General features: G+C 36.0%; 1 protein-coding gene across 9 annotated transcripts in view; it reads right to left on the bottom strand.

Moving 5' to 3' along the window:
• zgc:66433 overlaps positions 1-19,789 on the bottom strand; it is an 89,084-nt gene that overhangs the window by 24,763 nt on the left and 44,532 nt on the right. For all 9 annotated transcript variants that reach the window (XM_087280114.1, XM_087280109.1, XM_087280110.1 and 6 more), the window contains 3 exons: positions 10,330-10,498; positions 8,123-8,255; positions 5,197-5,355 (listed from right to left, as the gene is read on the bottom strand). In XM_087280114.1, the coding sequence (XP_087136240.1) occupies positions 5,197-5,355; positions 8,123-8,255; positions 10,330-10,498 (461 nt within the window). The remainder of the gene's footprint in view (positions 1-5,196; positions 5,356-8,122; positions 8,256-10,329; positions 10,499-19,789) is intronic.

The raw sequence follows: 19,789 nt of genomic DNA, 5'->3' as shown, positions 1-19,789 counted from the left end.
ACCTAAAATACATAAAAATTTGGCCAAACCTCCTGGAAGACCCATTATTGCTGGTATGGGCTCTCTAATTGAGAAAATTTCAGTCTTTGTTGATTCATTTTTAAAACCTCATGTTCAAAGTCTTCCCTCTTTTGTACAGGACTCACAGGATATGATTAAAATATTACAGTCTGTCTCACTTCCGCAAATTCCAACATTACTGGTTACCTTAGATGTGGAATCGTTATATACCAACATTCCACATGATGGCGGTATACAAGCTATTGATTTTTTTCTACGCGAGTTTTTAAGTGATAAGAAACCTACTATCGAATGTCTTAAAGAATTAACTAAATTAGTGCTTACAAAAAACTATTTCATGTACAAAGATGACTATTTTCTACAAATTAAAGGTACTGCAATGGGAAGCACTATGGCTCCTAATTATGCGAATTTGTATATGGGCTTTTTTGAACATGAATATGTGTTTAATCCAACAGTTAATTCATATTTGTCTAATATTCTTATGTGGCGGCGATATATTGATGATATTTTCATGATTTGGTGTGGCTCAGAAAATGATTTGCTTGTTTTTCAGCAATTTTTAAACCACACTAGTGAACATCTTAAATTTACTATTGAGTTCAACCCCTCGCAAGTGAGTTTTTTAGACTTGCTGATAATAAAAGATGGGAGTAAATTGGTGACAGATTTATATAGAAAGCCTACTGATAAAAATACATTTTTACATGGTCTGAGTTTCCATCCCACTAAATTAAAGAAAAGCTTGCCAATTAGTCAGTTTAAAAGAATTCGACGGATCTGTAGTAATACGGAAACGTTTGAAAAACAACGTAAGGAATTATGTCAACGTTTTTATGATAGAGGTTATTCTACAAAATGGATTAAGGAAGCTGCGGCCCGTTTCGAAAATATGGATCAAAAAGAAGCCTTGGTTCGAAAAACACTACAACCTACTAACACACGGATTTCTTGTATTATTCAATATTCGGCTTTAAGTAATGAGTTTGCAAATATAGTACGTAGACATTGGCATATATTAAATTCAGACCCTGTTATGAGACACTGTTGTAAAGATCCTCCACGAATTGTTTTTAAACGAGCTCCTAATGTGCGACAAATGATAGTGAGAGCAGATCAAGGTTCCGATCGGTCGGATAATCCTTTCTCAGTCCCTGAAGGTAACTATAGATGTGGTCAATGCGCACAGTGTAATTTTACAACCAAATGTCAGTTTTTTAGTCATCCACATTCAGGTAAGCAATTAAAGATTAAAGGTGTGATTTCATGCAACACAAAAAATGTGATCTATATGATTAAATGTCCTTGTGGTTTAGCCTATATAGGTAAAACAAGACGGTGTTTAAAAACACGAATTGCTGAACACAGAAGTAATATACGATTAAACGATCAACGAAATCCTATCGCCGTTCATTTTAATGCATTGAAACATAACCTTGCGACTTTGCGATATATTGGCATTGAACAAGTGAAGGTGCCGAGAAGGGGAGGCGATGTTGACAGACTTTTATTACAGAGGGAAGCGTTTTACATTTACATACTAAACACTTTATCCCCGAGAGGTTGGAATTTAGATTTTGATTTAAAATCTTTTTTGTAAGTGTTTGTGCATTCTATATTGTTGTATACTTTTCCCAGAGATGGGTTGCGGCTGGAAGGGCATCCGCTGCGTAGAGACTTGCTGGATTAGTTGGCGGTTCATTCTGTTGTGGCGACCCCGGATTGGTAAAGGGACTAAGCTGACAAGAGAATGAATGAATGAATTGTTGTATACTAAATATGTACATAATGTTTTTTGCCCCTAGGTCTACTGGCTTTGTTTGAGTGATGTGATTTTGTGCAGGTGTGATGTGCTATATCTATCTAGTCTATAGAATACTGTCTCCGAGGAATTCTATAGTGAGAATTTGTATTTGTATTTTAAATGTCTGTTTGTAATTGTATTCATGTTTTTCACATTGTTTAAGATGTATATTATTGTATGCAATTGTTCCTGTTTACCGGCTTGTTAGCTGATTGTGATAATTGACTGCAGGTGCTGTGTAGAGCTGTTTGTCTATTTCTGGAGGACTTCCATTTGCAACGCTTTACCTGATGAAGACCATGTCGGTCGAAACGTAGTGTTTTTGTAATTTTGACTAATAAAAAATTTTTTTGAGAGCTAAAGTGGCAGTGTGCCGACCTACTTTGAATCTTTTGCTACTAGAACACATTCACATAAGTAACATGAGATACAAAAGCACATTACACTCACTGACCACTATATTAGGTACACCCTACTAGTACCAGGTTGGACCCCATTTTGTCTTCAGAACTGCCTTAAATCCTTCATGGCATAGATTCAACAAGGTACTGGAAACATTCCTCAGAGATGTTGGTTTATATTGACATGATCGCATCATTTGCTGCAGATTTGTCGGCTGCACATCCATGACGTGAATCTCCTATTCTACCACATCTCAAAGGTGCTTTATTGGATTGATATTTAATGATCGTGGAGGCCATTTGAGTACAGTGAACTCATTGTTATGTTCTAGAAATCAGTCTGAGATCATTTGGGCTTTATGACATGGCACATTAGCCTGCTAGAGGTAGCCATCAGAAGATGGGTACACTGTGGTCATAAAGGGATGAACATGGTCAGTAATAATACTCAGGTGCGCTGTGGTGTTGACATTATGCTCAATTGATACTTATGGGCCCAAAGTGTGCCTAGAAAACATCCCCCACATCATTGCACCAGCACCAGTAGCCTGAACTGTTGATATAAGGCAGGATGGATACATGCTTTTAAGCCAAATTCTGACCCTACCATCCGAATGTCACAGCAGAAATCAAAACTCATCAGACCAGGCAACGTTTTTCCAATCTTCTATTGTACAATTTTGATGAGCCTGTGTGAATCGTAGCCTCAGTTTCCTGTTCTTAGCTGACAGGAGTGGCACCTGGTGTGGTCTGCTGCTGCTGTAGCCCATCTGCCTCAAGGTTGGATGTGTTGTGTCTTCAAAGATGCTCTTCTGCATACCTCAGTTGTAATGAGTGGTTATTTGAGTATCTGTTGCCATTCTATCAGCTGGAACCAGTCTGACCTTTCTCTTCTGGCCTCTGGCATCAACGAAGCATTTGTACCCACAGAACTGCTGCTCGATATTTTTTCTTTTTCTGACCATTCTCTGTAAACCCTAGAGATGGTTGCATGGTTTCCGCTACATTCATTCTTCCATGGCAGGGCGCCATGCCAAAATTGATCCCGCCATGGCTACATTACAGCTTTTCATCCAAAACATTAGTTGTGTTTTTTTTTAAATAGAGGGTATTAATCATACCAAAACGTATTAAAAGGTAACTGAATTATAACCACGCAAACTTTTCTGTAACTGTAGTAGTGCTGTGCATTATTCATTTGAACCTTTAAGGTTACGTGCTGAGAGACTGACTGACTGACAGGTGCGTGCCGCGTGAGGCCAGCGAACACGATGTATAGCCGTTTCACTTTACTTCAGGACGCATTAATGCTGCTCTGTAAGTCTATTGAAGACATTCATAAAGGTTCCTAGTCTAATAAATAAATCTAATAAATGTTTTTAGACATACTTGTTACATAAACACACTAAATCGCACTTCAGCAGCGTTTATTTGAGAGCAGACAAGAAGATCTGCACTTGAGCAGCGTATATTTGAGGGGGCATGCAAGAAGTTTTCTGCACAAGCAGATGAAATCGGCGCGCAAGCAAAGAGATTCGCATGCTTGTAGGCTATTACACAAATGCAATCTCGACTTGTAATACTGTGCTCACGACATTTGTCATTAAAATATTGCCACGGGTAGCTGGTAGATCTTTGTAAAAAAAAAAGGCCTGCCGCCACATCTGGAAAAAATCCTAGAGGAAACACTGGGCTGTGCATGAAAATCCCAGTAGATTTCTTAAATACCCAGATCAGCCCATCTGGCACCAACAACCATGCCACGTTTAAAGCCCCTTAAATCTCCATTTCTTCCCCATTCTGATGCTTGGTTTGAACTGCAGCAGATCGTCTTGACCATGTCTACATGCCTAAATGAGTTGCTGACATGTGATTGGATGATTAGAAATTTGTGTTAACGAGCAGTTGTACAGGTGTACCTAATAAAGTGACCATTAAATGTATTTCTCCTATATTGCACATTTCTACTGACGAGGACTTTCACTTTCAGTTCTCAATAAACCCTGTCATTAATAAAAGTACAGGCAATACTGATTGGTCAGCTGGCTCATTCCTTCATTCATTTTCTTTCCGGCTTAGTTCCTTTATTAATCCAGGGGTTGCCACAGCGGAATGAATCGCCAACTTATCCAGCACGTGTTTTACGCAGTGGATGGCCTTCCAGCTGCAACCCATCACTGGGAAACATCCACACACAATCATTCACAGACATACACTACAGACAATTTTAGCCTACCCAATTCACCTATACTACATGTCTTTAGATTTGTGGGGAAAACCGGAGTACCCACAGGAAACCCACGGGAACATGGGGAGAACATACAAACTCCACACAGAAACGTCAACTGACCTAGCCGAGGCTTAAACCAGTGACCTTCTTGCTGTGAGGCTAACATGCTACGCACTGCGCCACCACGTCGCCCTTAGCTGGCTCAGTGTGTTTTCATTATATATTATATATATATATATAAATAGTGTCTAGTTATTATTGACTAGATGCTTCAAATAAATTTGACAAGGATGAAAGTGTTAAGCACTTGTGTATTCATCTATCGAGAGTATTTTGAAAGGCTGTGTTCAACTATGCACATGCATAAAAACAACAGAGAAAAAGACAAGTGAATTAAAAAAAACATCAAACTGTGGATCTTTGAACACAGACTATGAAAATACACTCTGAAAACTTCCTCCTTAGTGAAAAAGAGCCTTTATTGAAACCAGTTGTTCACAGAGAGCTAATAAAAAAGAAGTAGGACAGATATTTTTACACCAAAACAAACTGTTGATGAGAGTCAAACATGCAGTGAGTGATGTTTATTTTGAACAAGTTTCCTGTTTGTTTCAGTCTGACTTTTAAAGTTAGTGTGGGACTTTCAACAGTTTGTGCTCATCACAAATCAAAGCTTTATCAGTCATGAAGAAACCTGAAAGTATAAACTGATGAAAGTATGAGTGCACAAAGAGGGGTACCGTGTGAAGAGGTGTAGCCAGTACAGTGTGGAGGCTGGAGTAGTCTGGCGGGCTGCAGGGAAGACCATCATCTTCAGAAAGAGCCCCAGTGTCCTCCGCTTTCCTCCCACAGAGCAGTGCCGGTGGAGAACCCAGACGAATGGCTTGCTTCAGCTGCAGCTACAGACATCACACAAACTATCAACAATTGTTCAAACAGATAATTCAATTCACTACTACCTGCTGCGTGCCTTCAGTAAACCTCTTAATTCCTGCAGCACGAGTACTCTATGGTTGTTTATGAGCATCAAAAGTGGCTGATCTGTTTGGCGAAATATATGACACTGTATATCAAAACGACTTAAATTATATAACTAAAGAAATCTCCATTGTGCTGAGAGAGAGCGCTTCTGAACAGCGCAGCATTAATGACGTAATCGTGCCCAGGCTCAAATGTAATGTGTGTGCGGGTTTCGGGGGAGATGGGAGGGGGACAAGCGGGCTTTGGCCCGGCTCAAGGTAACTGTACATAGTGTAAGTACGCCCTAAGTGTCTGTGAACAAAAACTTTCAACACTTCTCCGCCTTTAAGTTTGTCTGATTGGTCCACTGATTTGTAATGATTCTGATGACTTGCACTTTTTAAAATTTGACATGGCTTCTAAAAACCACTGCTATCATGTGCGCACACAGCACTTCCAAAGACATGAAACACAAGCATAAAGGTCATCCATGTCCATCAAGTCCATATTCATTGAAAAATAATGGCAAAGTGGCGTATTGGAATAGAAAAATGCATTCTGTGGGAATAAACCCAGCAGGTACACAATATCATAAGATGATAATATTAGGTAAGATTTAGGTCTTGACGTCAGGTTACCAAAATTCAATATCTAGCCAACGTTTAAGGACAGTGTTATTTTGACGTCCAAAAACGACAAATTATGTTGATATTTGGTCAATTTTAGGTTGTGTTGAAAAGTGACCAAAATCCAACGTCTGATAGATGTCATAGTGGTAACGTCCACACAACTTCAAGGTGTAACACGATTACACAGTGATATTTGGTTGATTTTAGGTTGGACGTTGGACATTGACGTCGGCCAGACATTAGATTTTAACATCAACACGATTTTCATTTCCAAACAAAATCTAATGTCCTCACGACGTTGGGGTAAAAAATTAATATGACGTCATGCGTCTGCAGGGAACCCTTAAAGGTCCCATGAAGTGTTTTAAAATATGCATTTTTCTTCTGTGTGATGTAATTTGATCTGAGATATGAAGACAGGGCAGAATCGAGTAGCTCCTCCCCTTTTTTTAAAAGCAGCCATCCCTGTTTTGTTTTCATCACAGCTTTGCCAGTGATGGTGATTGAGCTCTAGTGCATTTAACAGGCCTGGTGTCCTGCAAAGTTTAGTTCCAACCCCAATCAAGCTCCTACTAGGATTCTAGAGACATCCTTGCAGGTGTGTTGAGGCAAGTTGGAGCTAAAATCATCAGGACACTGGACCTCGAGGACCAAGTTTAAGAACCCCTGGCATATAGCAATAAAGGGGTGAGAGATCAGAAACTACAGCGCATTTGATTGGTGAGAAGATTTGATGAGAAACGAATGTAACAGGAGGCATTAAAAAGTTTAACCATTTAGGTAGAAATGACAAAATGCAAGCTGTTTATATTTCCTAAATGCAAAATTTCTCACTGGTTTGGAGCACATCTTTTAGACACCCGTAAGTTTAACATACTGATACTAACGTCTAAAAACTTTATTTTGATTTTCACTGGAAATTTAATAAGCATATGAGGCTTCTTTCAGAAAGAAATTTTGAACAGTCAACAATAGTATTATACAGTATATCTCTTTTCTGTTTTTTCCCCTATGTCTTTTGAACAGTAGTTCAGAATTGTTGATTCCTCCCGATATAGTTAAACGTTAACTTTCACTGCTAAGCTCCAGTCATGTCGGGCTCAATTGTTGTCTATTCGGTGTGTCTACAAGTAATAATATAAAAGTATCAAGACCACTAAGTAGCATTTAACCAATGACATATTATTTGTGAAAAATGTGCCATTGTAGGCATCTGTTATGAACTTACTCCATCACTTTAAACTCACTTTTGTTTTTGTTTTTTATTCTGTTGATCAGTGGCATTGATGATGATCCCCGCTGACTAGATTGGGCTGGTGGCAAAATGTCAACAGTGAAAATCTCAAGCTCTGTGTCTTGAGGCTTAGACTTGCTAATTTTATACTAAAGTCCACTGAACTGCCATCACTAATACTCATTACAAGAGTAGAACAGGAAAAAGAAGATATTTATATAGTGCACCTGAGTACTCAAACGCAACTTTACACAAACAGCGAACAAAACAGAGACTGAAAGTCTTCATAGTAGTCTAACCATTAGTTGATGTAGCGTTTCTGTTTTTTGTCTTACATTTTGTATTGCATTTAATTTTGTGTAAGTTTAATTTACTTTAGTTTGAAGCAATCCCTGTAAACTTTTTTTTCAGAGTGAAGTTTTAAACATGAGTGTTTTTATACCATTTAAACCTTGGTTTGTGTGAATTTTGTAATTTTCATTTATTGTAAGTCCTAGGACAGGACAAAATAATAATAATAATAATAACAATAATAATAATAATAATAATAATAATATTACTACTACTACTACTACTACTACTAATAATAATAATAATAATAACAACAACATTATTATTATTAATAATAATAATAAAAATAACAAAAACATTAACAATAACATTAATAATAATAATAATAATAATAATAATAATAATAATAACAATAATAAACATTTTAGCTTTATGATATAATCCTAATACTACAATCAGAACATATAGCCATTTTATTTATTACAAAATATGATACATTTTAAATTACCTTTGAGAAACTGTAGAAATTAAACATATGAGCTGTAGAAATACCTGTAAGGATTTCACTTTTCCATGTAAGCTGTCCTGTGATGTGCCCAGACCTTCGTTATTCTCTGAAGATGGCGAATCAGAGACGAACACACTGTCATGTGACATGGCTTTGTTTCCCAAGTTGATCTTGGAGCTTTAAATGAAAGATGGTATGTTTAAATCAAACACTTACTACACAGTGTTTATCATGATTGCAGGTGATTCCCTAAATTGCTTTCTAGAAAGCCTGCTAGGGTTTGGAGTCCCAAAATAAAAACATCGTTTAAATTTATGGCTCCCCATTCAGTCTTTAAAGACTCGCAACCAAGCCTCAAGCTTTGCTTATTAACGTTTAATATATATATATATATATATATATATATATATATATATATATATATATATATATATATATATATATATATATATATATATATACACACACACACACACACATACACACACATATATACATATATATATATCTATCTCTATCTATCTATCTATCTATCTATCTATCTATCTATCTATCTATCTATCTATCTATCTATCTATCTATCTATCTATCTATATATATATATATATATATATATATATATATATATATATATATATATATATATATATATATTAAATGGTGATTAATAATATGATGTTTCTATAATTAATCACACTTAATCACATTCTTGTATGCTACATTTATCAATGAATTCAAAAGTAGTGCATTAAACACTATTTGAAAAAAAAAAAGAGATGTAACGAATTACCTGAATCACGATTCGATACGATTAACAATACTAATGTCACGATTCAAGATTTAGTCATGATTTTTTAACAAAATGTTTGTAAACAAATTTAAGGTAAAGAGCCTAAATTCTGGACATTTTTTGCAAACTATTTTCTGTCATAACTAAATTCCTATTTTAAAAACAGATTAATACAAAATAAAGAAGATTCATTAAAATAAACTAATTAAAACTGACTGTGCTGGGATTTTACATTTTTAAAAGGAAATATCAGCATGTCTATGTTTTCTGACATAAGCTGAGGTCCTTGATCATTTACAATGTCCCCTGCAGATGAAAAAACTCTTTCACTGAGGACTGAGATGGCTGGTCTGAAGAGGTAAATCTTTCCTACACCTGAGAGCAGTGTGAACAGAGGTGGTCAATTAGGGTAAAAATAAGAAGAGAACAACTTTCTCTTTCAGTCTGAAAATCATCTTCACACTTTCACTATTAAAAAACTGATGCACTGTGTTATCGCCATAGCACTCTGGCTTATAAATTATTATTATTATTTTTTGTTTATAGACATCTGTGACAGTAGTTTTTCCACTGTGATGATGATTAATGTGCATCATTTTCGTTGTTCTGTTAGTGTAAGTTAACCTTTTTTTACAGTATTTGCACACAGTTTGTGTTTTGTCAGGCGCAATTCACCGCTGTCATTTTGCTCTGCCACTCCACCTCTTGCTCGCTGCTGATGTGCAAGCAAGTTTGTGCCAATAAACACAGCGCCCCTACTGTTAAAATTTTTTTTTTATCGCAATTTGTTCAACATTTCTATGTCACATATTTGAACAGATTTTCAAACAGCTCATGCTGAATCGTTACATCCCTATTGAAAAGTTCTTGTATACCCAAGAAGTGTATATAAAAATATTTTGTAAATCGTCACTAAAAATATAACCAAATAATTTTAAAACCAAAGCTATTTGCAACTGCCAGGAAATTTAGTAATAGTTAAGTGATCATTACATTAGTGGTTCTCAGTTCCTTTCCTTGCACCACAATGCTTTATTAATTACAGGGTCTCTACTGTGTTCACTACTCGCTATTAACCTGAGCACAGGAAATATTACCTCACTTCATCGATTCATTTGTTCATTCAACAATTTTTTTCCCATTCCACTGACAGCAGTATTATAATATGCTGGGTTCACACCAAATACGAAATTAGGTATTTGTATTAGTATATTACATAGAAAGTCAATGCAAATGTGCAAACATAGGTGAATTTCCACAAAACACGCAAATTCGCACAGTATATTTTATCAAAAATTCTATTAATTCTACTCGAAAAGAGAAAACTGTTAATGCAATTAAAACAATTGTCGACATTAATTGATCAATGCATCAAACTGTTAATCCTAGTCCTAATAAAATACATACATATTTAGCAGAGATACAGTTCACAAATAGTTGTATGTTTAAGTTTTTCCTCACCCTGGGTCATTGTTGCTGTTGGCATGGCTGATACTTGGCTCTGAAGTGTTAACGTCATCACTAGATTGACTGGCCTTCAATCCACTCTCACTCGACGGAGACAGACTTTCCTTCCTCTTTTTCTTCACGAAAAAATTCTTGAACGTCTGAAATTTGGACTTCTTCTTCCCTGCATTGAAAACAAGACACAGAAATGAAATGAATACCACTTGCAAAGGTCTCTCACAGAGGACTCTTGAATTCAGAGAGACCTGCTAACAGCAAACACTGAACACATGCTTACAATTAGTCAATGTTCGCTTATCTAAACAGAATAAGTTCAACTGGCAGACAATCATGTTTACAGGCCCTCCAGTCTTGGACATTTACACATACAGCACATTTAAACAATCACGTTACAATTTATGACATGAATACCACTTGTTGTAATCTCCTCAGGCAAAGACCGAAGTATATTGCGCTGTTTCTGATTAGCATGGCTGTGGTTGTACCTCCATTTGTTCAATAGATCCAGTAAAATGAGTTTTATTTAACAAATAGTCAATGTAGACCCCTAAAAATGCCCTTTAGAGTGCTTACACTACACTATTTTGCTTGTAAATGTAATTGTAGCATTGAATGTATTGTAAAATGTATTCAGTTTTTGTTATTCAAAATCTCTTTTGCTATTAAGTCCAGTGAGGTTTATTATATAATAATGTTACACAACAACACTGTTGAGTCTTTCAGTTTTACAGTTCATTGAAATATAAAAACATGCTCATTTTCAGCTACGTGTACATTAAGGAAGCGTTCAGAAAAAACAAAACACCAGCGAAGAACTCGACACAGAGGAACATAAAAACCTCACTGCCAGCTAGCGTTTCGGAAGTGTTATTGCAGAGCAACACAAACAGCTCGCAAAGGTATAAATGCACGATAACACTGTGCACCGTGGGTCACATCGATCACTCGACGCAGAAGTATAAACCAGGTTTTTTGCAGTATTTGCGCACAGTTTGTGTTTTGTCTGGCACAATTACTGCTTTCATTTAACTCTGCCACCCCACCTCTTGCTAGCTGTTGATGTGAAGGTAAAGCAAGTTTGCACCTGTAAACACAGCGTCCCTACTGCTCAAAAAATTTATTGCGATTCGGACAACATTTCTACTGGTTTAAATAGTCCATAAGACACAAAAAAGTTCAAAACTATATAGACTTCGTTGGCATAGACGAGAATGCCCACAAATCAACAGTACCATTTTTGCCATAGGAAAAAAAAAAAAAAAACATTAGAATGAATGTGTAGCAGGTGCAAAACAGAAAGGTAAAAATGTTCGTTATTTTGTGATTCCACTTGTCATGACCATATTTGGGGTTTCTTGTCTCCATGTTGATTTGGGGAGTGCGCGCGATTTGCTTCTCCCCAGTCTGCATGAGATTCAGTAGTGGTAGGTCACACAAGTGTATGCGGTGACTTAATGAGTGTCATATTTTGTTTAACTAATGAATCCTGATGATGTAACTGCATAATCATGATCTAAGGCCTGTTTGTGATGTATACACAGAGGGTGGTCAATTATTTTTCATAACTTTTTGTTATGTTTGTTATTTTTCTCTCATAGTGTGAGTGAATACATCATAAATGCTGTTAGGCTGCACAAGTCCTCTTATATGTTCCTTTGTGTTATCCAGGTACATGTTTTGTTGTTATATGTTCTGAGATATTTATGTATTGTATATGACTTTTGCTAAAGTCCCCCAGTCTGCATGAGATTCAGCAGCGTGTGAGTGAATACATCATACATGCTGTTAGGCTGCACAAGTCCTCTTATATGTTCCTTTGTGTTATCCAGAATAAGTGAGGACGTGATATAACGGGAAAGATTCGTATGATGTGTCAGTGATTTCAACACAACGCAGAAAACATTACACTACATGTGCGAAGAGCAATACAATCATTTTTTTCTTGATTTAACATTGAAAAGTTACTGTGTAATGTTCTTCACCTCTTATAAGTGTAGAAATCCTGATCTTAAGTTTTATATGCTGCCAAATAAACATATAGAAGCCAGTAGTTTGACCCACCGCTCCACTTTGCATTGAAAAGCACAGTATTTTCTTCCGCACGCCGCATATTTTTCATCAGTCTTTTGGTTTAATTATTGTATTAAGTAAATCTGCAAGGGTTTTAGCCTTTTATGTGACCACTTTATTCATTTAAGGGGTAGCTTTTTCTTCACATATTTCATAGACGGCTGTCTAAAATGTGGCAGGTGATTACCTGAATTTAAAGGACATGTAAAATAAAGACACTTGCTGCGTCCCAATTCGCATACTATCTGTCCTAAATAGTATTTGAAAATAGAATTAATACAGCTGAAGTCAGAATTATTAGGCCCTCCTGTTTATTTTTTCCCCTAATTTCTGTTTAACGGAGAGCAGATTTTTTCAGCACATTTCTAAACATAATAGTTTTAATATCTCATTTCTAATAACTGATTTATTTTATCTGTGCCATGATGACAGTAAATAATATTACACTAGATATTCTTCAAGACACTTCTATACAGCTTAAAGTGACATTTAAAGGCTTAACTAGGTGAATTAGGTTAACTAGGCAGGTTAGGGTAATCAGGCAAGTTATTGTATAATGATGGTTTGTTCTATAGACTATTAAAAAATATATATACCTTAAAGGGGCTAATCATTTTGTCCTTAAAATGGTGTTTAAAAAAATTAATAACTTATTTTATTCTAGCTAAATAAAATAAATTAAATTAAATTAAATAAAAAAAGACTTTCTCCAGAAGAAAGAAATATTATCATACATACTGTGAAAATGTCCTTGCTCTGTTATATATCAATTGAGAAACAATAAAAATAAAAACTTAAAGGGGGGCTAATAATTCTGACTTTAACTCAATGTTCCAAATTGTAGTATGTTGAAAAGAGTATGCCAAAGGTTCCCGAATGGTTTACTATTTCCGGTAAAAACTGCCCACAGCTAGATAGTTTATAGTCTACATTCATACACTGTAAAACCGTTTGAGGAAACCAATTGCAACAAACCATTTAAGTTAAAAAACGAATCCTATTGAGTAAAATGAACTTTATCCAATTGAGTAAAGGAAGCAATTTTAGCACATCCCAATTAATGAAGAGAACTCAAACTAATTAAAAACAGTAAAACCCAATAGGTTAAGGCAACTAAAACCAAATACTAAAAACCATATGGGTAAAAAACTAATCTATATAAGTACTGTGAACTTACTTCAATTAAGCTGAAGTAATAAGGTTTTTAATTAAATCATTACCTTCAACAATGAGCTCAAAACTCTTTTCAAATGAGTAGAATTAACTTGATTAACTTTTTTGCATTTTGAGTTAACTAGACTCATTTCATTTGATAAAGTTGACTGTTGGTTTTACAGTAGAGGAACATCAACACCCATTGAAATGTTTTCAGGCGTTGTTCTTGTCATTGAAATTATCATATGAATTAATTTTCCCTAAAAAAGCTGGGAAAATTTGGCAGCATATGGTTTTAAGGGTCACATATATCAAGGGTCGGATTCAACAATCTTTGTTATAGCTTTAATTAATGTTCATTTTGAAATTTGCGATGTATAGAATTATAACAATTAATCTAAACAAGCTGCTAATATCTACTACAATATACAGTGCAGCTTCTTAGTGTGCAGACACATAAGCCGCTTTTCCACTATCGTGCTGAATTGTTCTTTAAACAGAACTGTTCCATTTCGTGCCAAACCGGGCCAGACAGCACAAATACGGTTTCATTTTCCACTGTCGTGCTGCGACAAAGATCTTTAAAACATTACACAAAACGCATCAGTAGTTGCTTTGGTAACGCAATGTAAACGACTCCCTTTGTTCAATTAAAGTTAAATAAGAGCCGAAACTATTTATTTATTTATTTTTTTTCATAAAAGCAAAAGCAACCATGACTAAACACTGTTATGCCGCTCTATCAAAAAGGGGTGCTTAATATAGGTACATGTGCACCCTTACTTATTTATATGTTGCGCAGCTCTGGCTAAATTTTATTTGGAGGGAAAATTACCAAAATGTAACGTGATGATTGAAAATAATTTGAGGGGAAATAAATAATATTTAAAATCTCTGAACATAACAGAAAAATAAACAATGATAAGACAATAATAGTGCATTTGCATTATAGTGGCAGAAATATAATTTTGGACAGGCCTTGTCAAAGGTGAGCGGGCACTTTCACTAATAAAAACACAGCACATAAATTATTACATTTTTAACAATTAATTAAATTACACTGCGTTTTTATATCAATAGTTAATAATGATATAAAATATACTACATTTTGATGGTAAAATGAAACCAATTAAGCCATGGCTGTTATTTGTTTTACTATTCAAACATTAAATAACGAATGCAGCAAGTGAAAAAAACGAATATGAAACAACACATATATCGCAGGATTTAAAGCATATAAAGCACTATTATATTTAGCAAAATGCTGCTTTATTATCTTTTTATTTTGATCATTTTATTTTTAATATTATAATTATTTTTGTGTTCATAATTAACTAACAAGCTGTAGGCAAATTATTGCTAGACGTTTTAGAAAATATTTGCGTGGCTATATTAAAGATCACCAAGAACAAAAAAACAAAAACACAGAAACATGTTATATGCCTCATAAATGTCATATAACTTATGCATAACTGAATCATATAATTGCCTATAGCTGATATGATGAAAATTGCTCATTTTATTTTTATAAAACATTTGTCAAAACGTATTGATATTTTTTGAGTAAAAGCAATACTGACATTTAAGAATCCATATTTATTTAATTTATTCATTCGTTTGACTTGTTTATTAGTGCATTTATATGCTATAATATAAATCATACAACAGTACCTTGGACAGTTACAGTGCCGCTCCGTAAAGCTTTCAAGCAAAGTCTTTTGGACGGCCGACATTACAACACGCCGTCTCTCAGGTGGTCTTGCCGGTATTAACAAGCTGTCCTGGCTTTGAATTAAAAAGTGCAATTATTTCCTCGTTGTTAAAAGAGTCTGCAAGTTCGTGTTCCATGGATATAGTGATGTTGTTGTGTAATTTGGACATCGACGATGCAAAGCGTGACTTTATTCGCTTTATTCGATGTGCAGCAGGAAAAAAAAGTCAGCAGCGCAAGTCGCTTGCATGTCTCTCCCGGATCAGAGCGAGTTTTGTGCTGTGAATTACAGCGCTGCGTGCAAAAACTCACATTCAGGCAGGCGAAGTAGGTCTGTATTCAAGTCAATAAAATAATAACTTTAATGAATAAAATATCTTCGTAAGAATGTGATGAGTTATTCACTTCTCTGCCAGAGACTGCTCTATGGTTTTAAAACCCTTTTCAAATTGTATCATTTAGACCTGGATCATTATTTTATATTAAATGTACTGTAGTTTATTGAGGATGTCTGATGACTAGCGCGCTTCTGCTGAGCCAGCTGTGGTACTGTAGCTTAGCAACCGAGTCGCGACATCAACACACAGAATCTGTCAGCACAGTTGTCTAACCGTGCCGAGAATTCCGGGCGGAGAACGGTTTGTAATCGTGCCGCGCCGTTCCAGGCTCAGTGGAGAAACAACCGTAACCGTACCGAAGTGTTCTTAGAACGGTTTGGCACGATAGTGGAAAAGCAGCTATAGTTACCTTCACTAACCAGGTCTGGCAATTTCAATATGGCAGCTGGTTTATGTATAGTAGCCCATAGAACAGCCACAAATTAGGTGTCTATTTTTTATGCATCAATACAGGTAAATTGGTTATTTCTGCTAGTTTTAACAAATAACATTTTGTCACAAATTATTTTTGAAATGAATCCCAAAGGTTAAGACCCAGAAATGTTTCAAAAAGCCAAAACAAACATTGAAAGGTCAGTCTCATTCTGCTGAGAAAGCCAGAGCTCTTAAAACAGTACAGCTGTGAGAACAATAGTAGGATGATGACCTTTACTGGTAGACTCTTTTTTTCTACTGAGAACAAACACGATCACAGTGACGCCTTGTCTAATGGTTCAGGGGGGGATAAAAAAAAAAAAATAGCCAACACTCATTTGGCTCCTTTAAACATCCCAAATTCATTTTAAATTGATGACCCAAAAACTGAAAGTTGAGTCATTATTTAACCACCCAGTGCTTTAGGCCCCTCTTTCTTTTTAAGACCACAAAAAAGAAATAGTAACTCATCCTCATAATAGTGTTAAACAATGCAGTATCAAACTGACAAAATAAAAAGCAGATGCAATAAAAAGATGCAAAAGTATTAGAAAATGGTCTCATGTTACAGTGTAACATTGGTTAAACATTTAACCAAAGCTATTCAGTACAACCGCATGTTCAAAAGACTCTATTAACATTGTGGTTTACTTTGACTCCTTCAACACACACACTATGTGAAAAATCAAGATATTAAAAAGAACTGTGATACATTTTAATGCACGTTCACTAATTTTTTGAAGAAAGCATTTTCAATGTATGAATTAAGTCAAAATTAACTGTTGAGTAATTTTAAGTATTTAAAGTTGTCTTTGTGATGCTTTGTTTTATGTTCCTTTGATTCTCTATTTGTTTTAACTTCCTTTGGCTCTTTTTGTTTGTATGGTTTACAAACAAATTAAAACATGTTTGCAGGACTTATAATATTTAGGTAAACAACAGCAAATTTCTTGTTGAAGGGTCACGAAACACCAAAACACATTTTTTGAGCTGTTGCCAGTCGTATATGTGTTTCACACTGCTAAAAACACTATTAGGACACCTATATTTCACTAAAAAGTGTAAATTGGTTGTTTTTGCGTTTTTTCAAGCAAATTCGTACTTCCAGTTTGAAACGAATTTTTGGAGCTGCGTCACGGCCATGAGATAATAGCGTGTATTCCAGCGTGCACACTGGACGTCTGTGCCAGAGTGTGTCTTATTACATCTCAAAGTGTGCTGCATTAATGCATGAGTAAGGCTTGGTTCAAACCTATCAGCGTGCTCTATTGTGCAAATAAATAGATAAATAATATTCATTAAAGTCACAGTGTTTAAACGACACCACGTTGTATTGGCAAAACAAGCGTGAAGTGTTGCTTATATAGTTTGCTGCAGTTAAGTTTTGTTTTCATTTTCTCTCTGTGAGAGCTCAGCTGGGGCCTCATGTACGAAGACTTGCGTGGAAATCTTACTACAACATTGCGTACGCAGAAAAAAAATTCAGATGTATGAAACACTGCGTACGCCGAATCTCACGCATATTCTTTTGTACACCTGAATGAACGTGAAACTGAGCGCAACATGCACGAGCACAAAACCCCTCCCTGCCTCCTCCCCCGTATGAATATGCTAATGACTATGCTAATGGCAAAACCCAACGAAAAAGCAATGTCAAAAGCAAGCAAAAAGAGAAACTTTGAACAGAATGTGAATTGGAGGTGCTGCTTTCGGAGGTAGACCGGAGAAAAGCGGTGTTATTTGCAAGTTTGTTCTCCGGAATTAACAACAAAAGAAAAAAATAGAGTGGGAGAGTTTAGCTGATGCAGTCAACACAGTTGGGTCTGAACATCGCACTGAGTGCATAAAAAAAAAAGAAATAGTATGGTTTATATCTGTAAAATGTTGCAGGACGCTCAACAGTTTCAGTGGCGCTACTCGTTAGACGCATGTGATCATGAATTGACACGTTCGAGCATGAACTCGGCTCGAATCCAGCGTCTGATGAACTCTTTCTTGTTTTTTCCCCCGCTACATATCAGATTTTGCCAACTATTTATCACGAGACAGACAAGTAGGAATCATCAATAAGTTCATATGAATAAGCATCATATTTTATTTGCACATTTATTGAATGGAAATGTTTCTGATTCACGCATGCAAATTCATCTTCAGATAGTGTCTTTATAGCAATGTGCGTGCGGTAGATCGCTCAGATTACATTGGGAAAACAGGCGACTGTTGCAAATTGTGCTTTAATGTTTAGCTGGTCAAATGTATGGTATGGAAACCTTATATACCTGCTGAACCCGTCTCATACAGCTGCCATTGCAAGGCTCAGACACTTTGTAGAGAGGAATTTAACACAACTGCCTCTAGGAGTCGCCAATGGAAACAAAACAGACACGCACAAAAAATGTGCGTACGCCTGCCAGAAAGCTGCCGTGAAGCTGCGCACATTCCCACGTTCAGTTCATTGTTAGTAAATCCAAACGTGAGCGATTCTGAGCGTGAAACCTGGCGTACGCAAAGTTTTTGTGCGTACGCAGCGTTGATACATGAGGCCCCTGGACTCACGTGTGGAATAACAGTGATTTCTGGGAAATCAGGAATACTGCCTGATTTCTACTGTGTGCTGCGCCTGCAGAGCGCGAATGCATCGGTCTGCTTGCGAGCCGGGCGCGCACCGCTTCCAATATGCGCACGTCTCTATTGAAAATAATGTACTTGCATGTGGAAAAGACCCAATATGTGAAAGGCTTGCTGCTATAGTTAATCCAATGTATGTGCGTTTTGGCAAATGTTTTGGCTTTTAGTTGCAGCAGCTTTTTTCTGCGCAACAGAACTGTGGCGTTGAGAAACATTGAGTGAATAAAAATGGGGTTAATAGAGAAATCAGCTAATCAATGCATCCCTATTAACCATATCAGTGCATAGTACAAAAGGCCTTTACTACAAACATATAAAATGTTTTTGGCTGCTCTCGCCACTCGCTTAATGTAAGGTGACTCTCTCTGCGCAGCCCTTAACAGCAGCTCATGCTGTATTGAACAGACACACGTCACTTCATAACTATAGCATAACTATAGGGTCGGAACAAATTGCCTTGGGGGCCGGGTTTGGCCCATGGGTCGCCAATTAAATAGCCCGGATTTAGAGCTTTAAGGCAAAGGCTGTGAATACTTATGTGCATGTGACTTTTGAGATTTTTTATTTTTAATAAATTTTCCACAATTTAAAAAACTTTTTTTTACATTGTCATTTTGGGGTATTGTGTGCAGAAATTTAAGGAAATAAATAAATTTAATCCATTCTGGAATAAGGCTGCAACATAAAAAAATGTGGAAAAAGTGAAGCACTATGAATACTTTCCGGATGCACTGTAAGGGCATTAATAAAAAAAATTCTTTGGAAAAGTAACTCATAAATGACTTTTAACAGTAATGAGTTTGTAGTGGCGCAACTTTCGTGCACATCCTTATGTAGCACCTTTTGCAGCTTCTATTTCAACAACCAGTATTTGAAAAAACGTGAGTAAGATCGAATCTTCTTTTAAAAAGGGTTTACTGAAAAAATGCAAACAAATATACAAAGTTATAATAGACTCAATATACTGTAGCTGGGTCAAAAAGCTGTGTCGCTTTAAACATCCTGCAAACATAACTGCAATCTGACTTAAACGTATGAACTAATACCCTCATGACGTATTACATGTCGGAAGACAAAA

This window comes from Danio rerio, chromosome 14, assembly GCF_052040795.2.
Source record: "Danio rerio strain M-AB ecotype USA chromosome 14, GRCz13ab, whole genome shotgun sequence".
Lineage (NCBI taxonomy): Eukaryota > Metazoa > Chordata > Actinopteri > Cypriniformes > Danionidae > Danio > Danio rerio.
The sequence above is the reverse complement of the archived record's forward strand: the minus strand, read 5'-3'. Positions and strand labels throughout refer to the sequence as shown.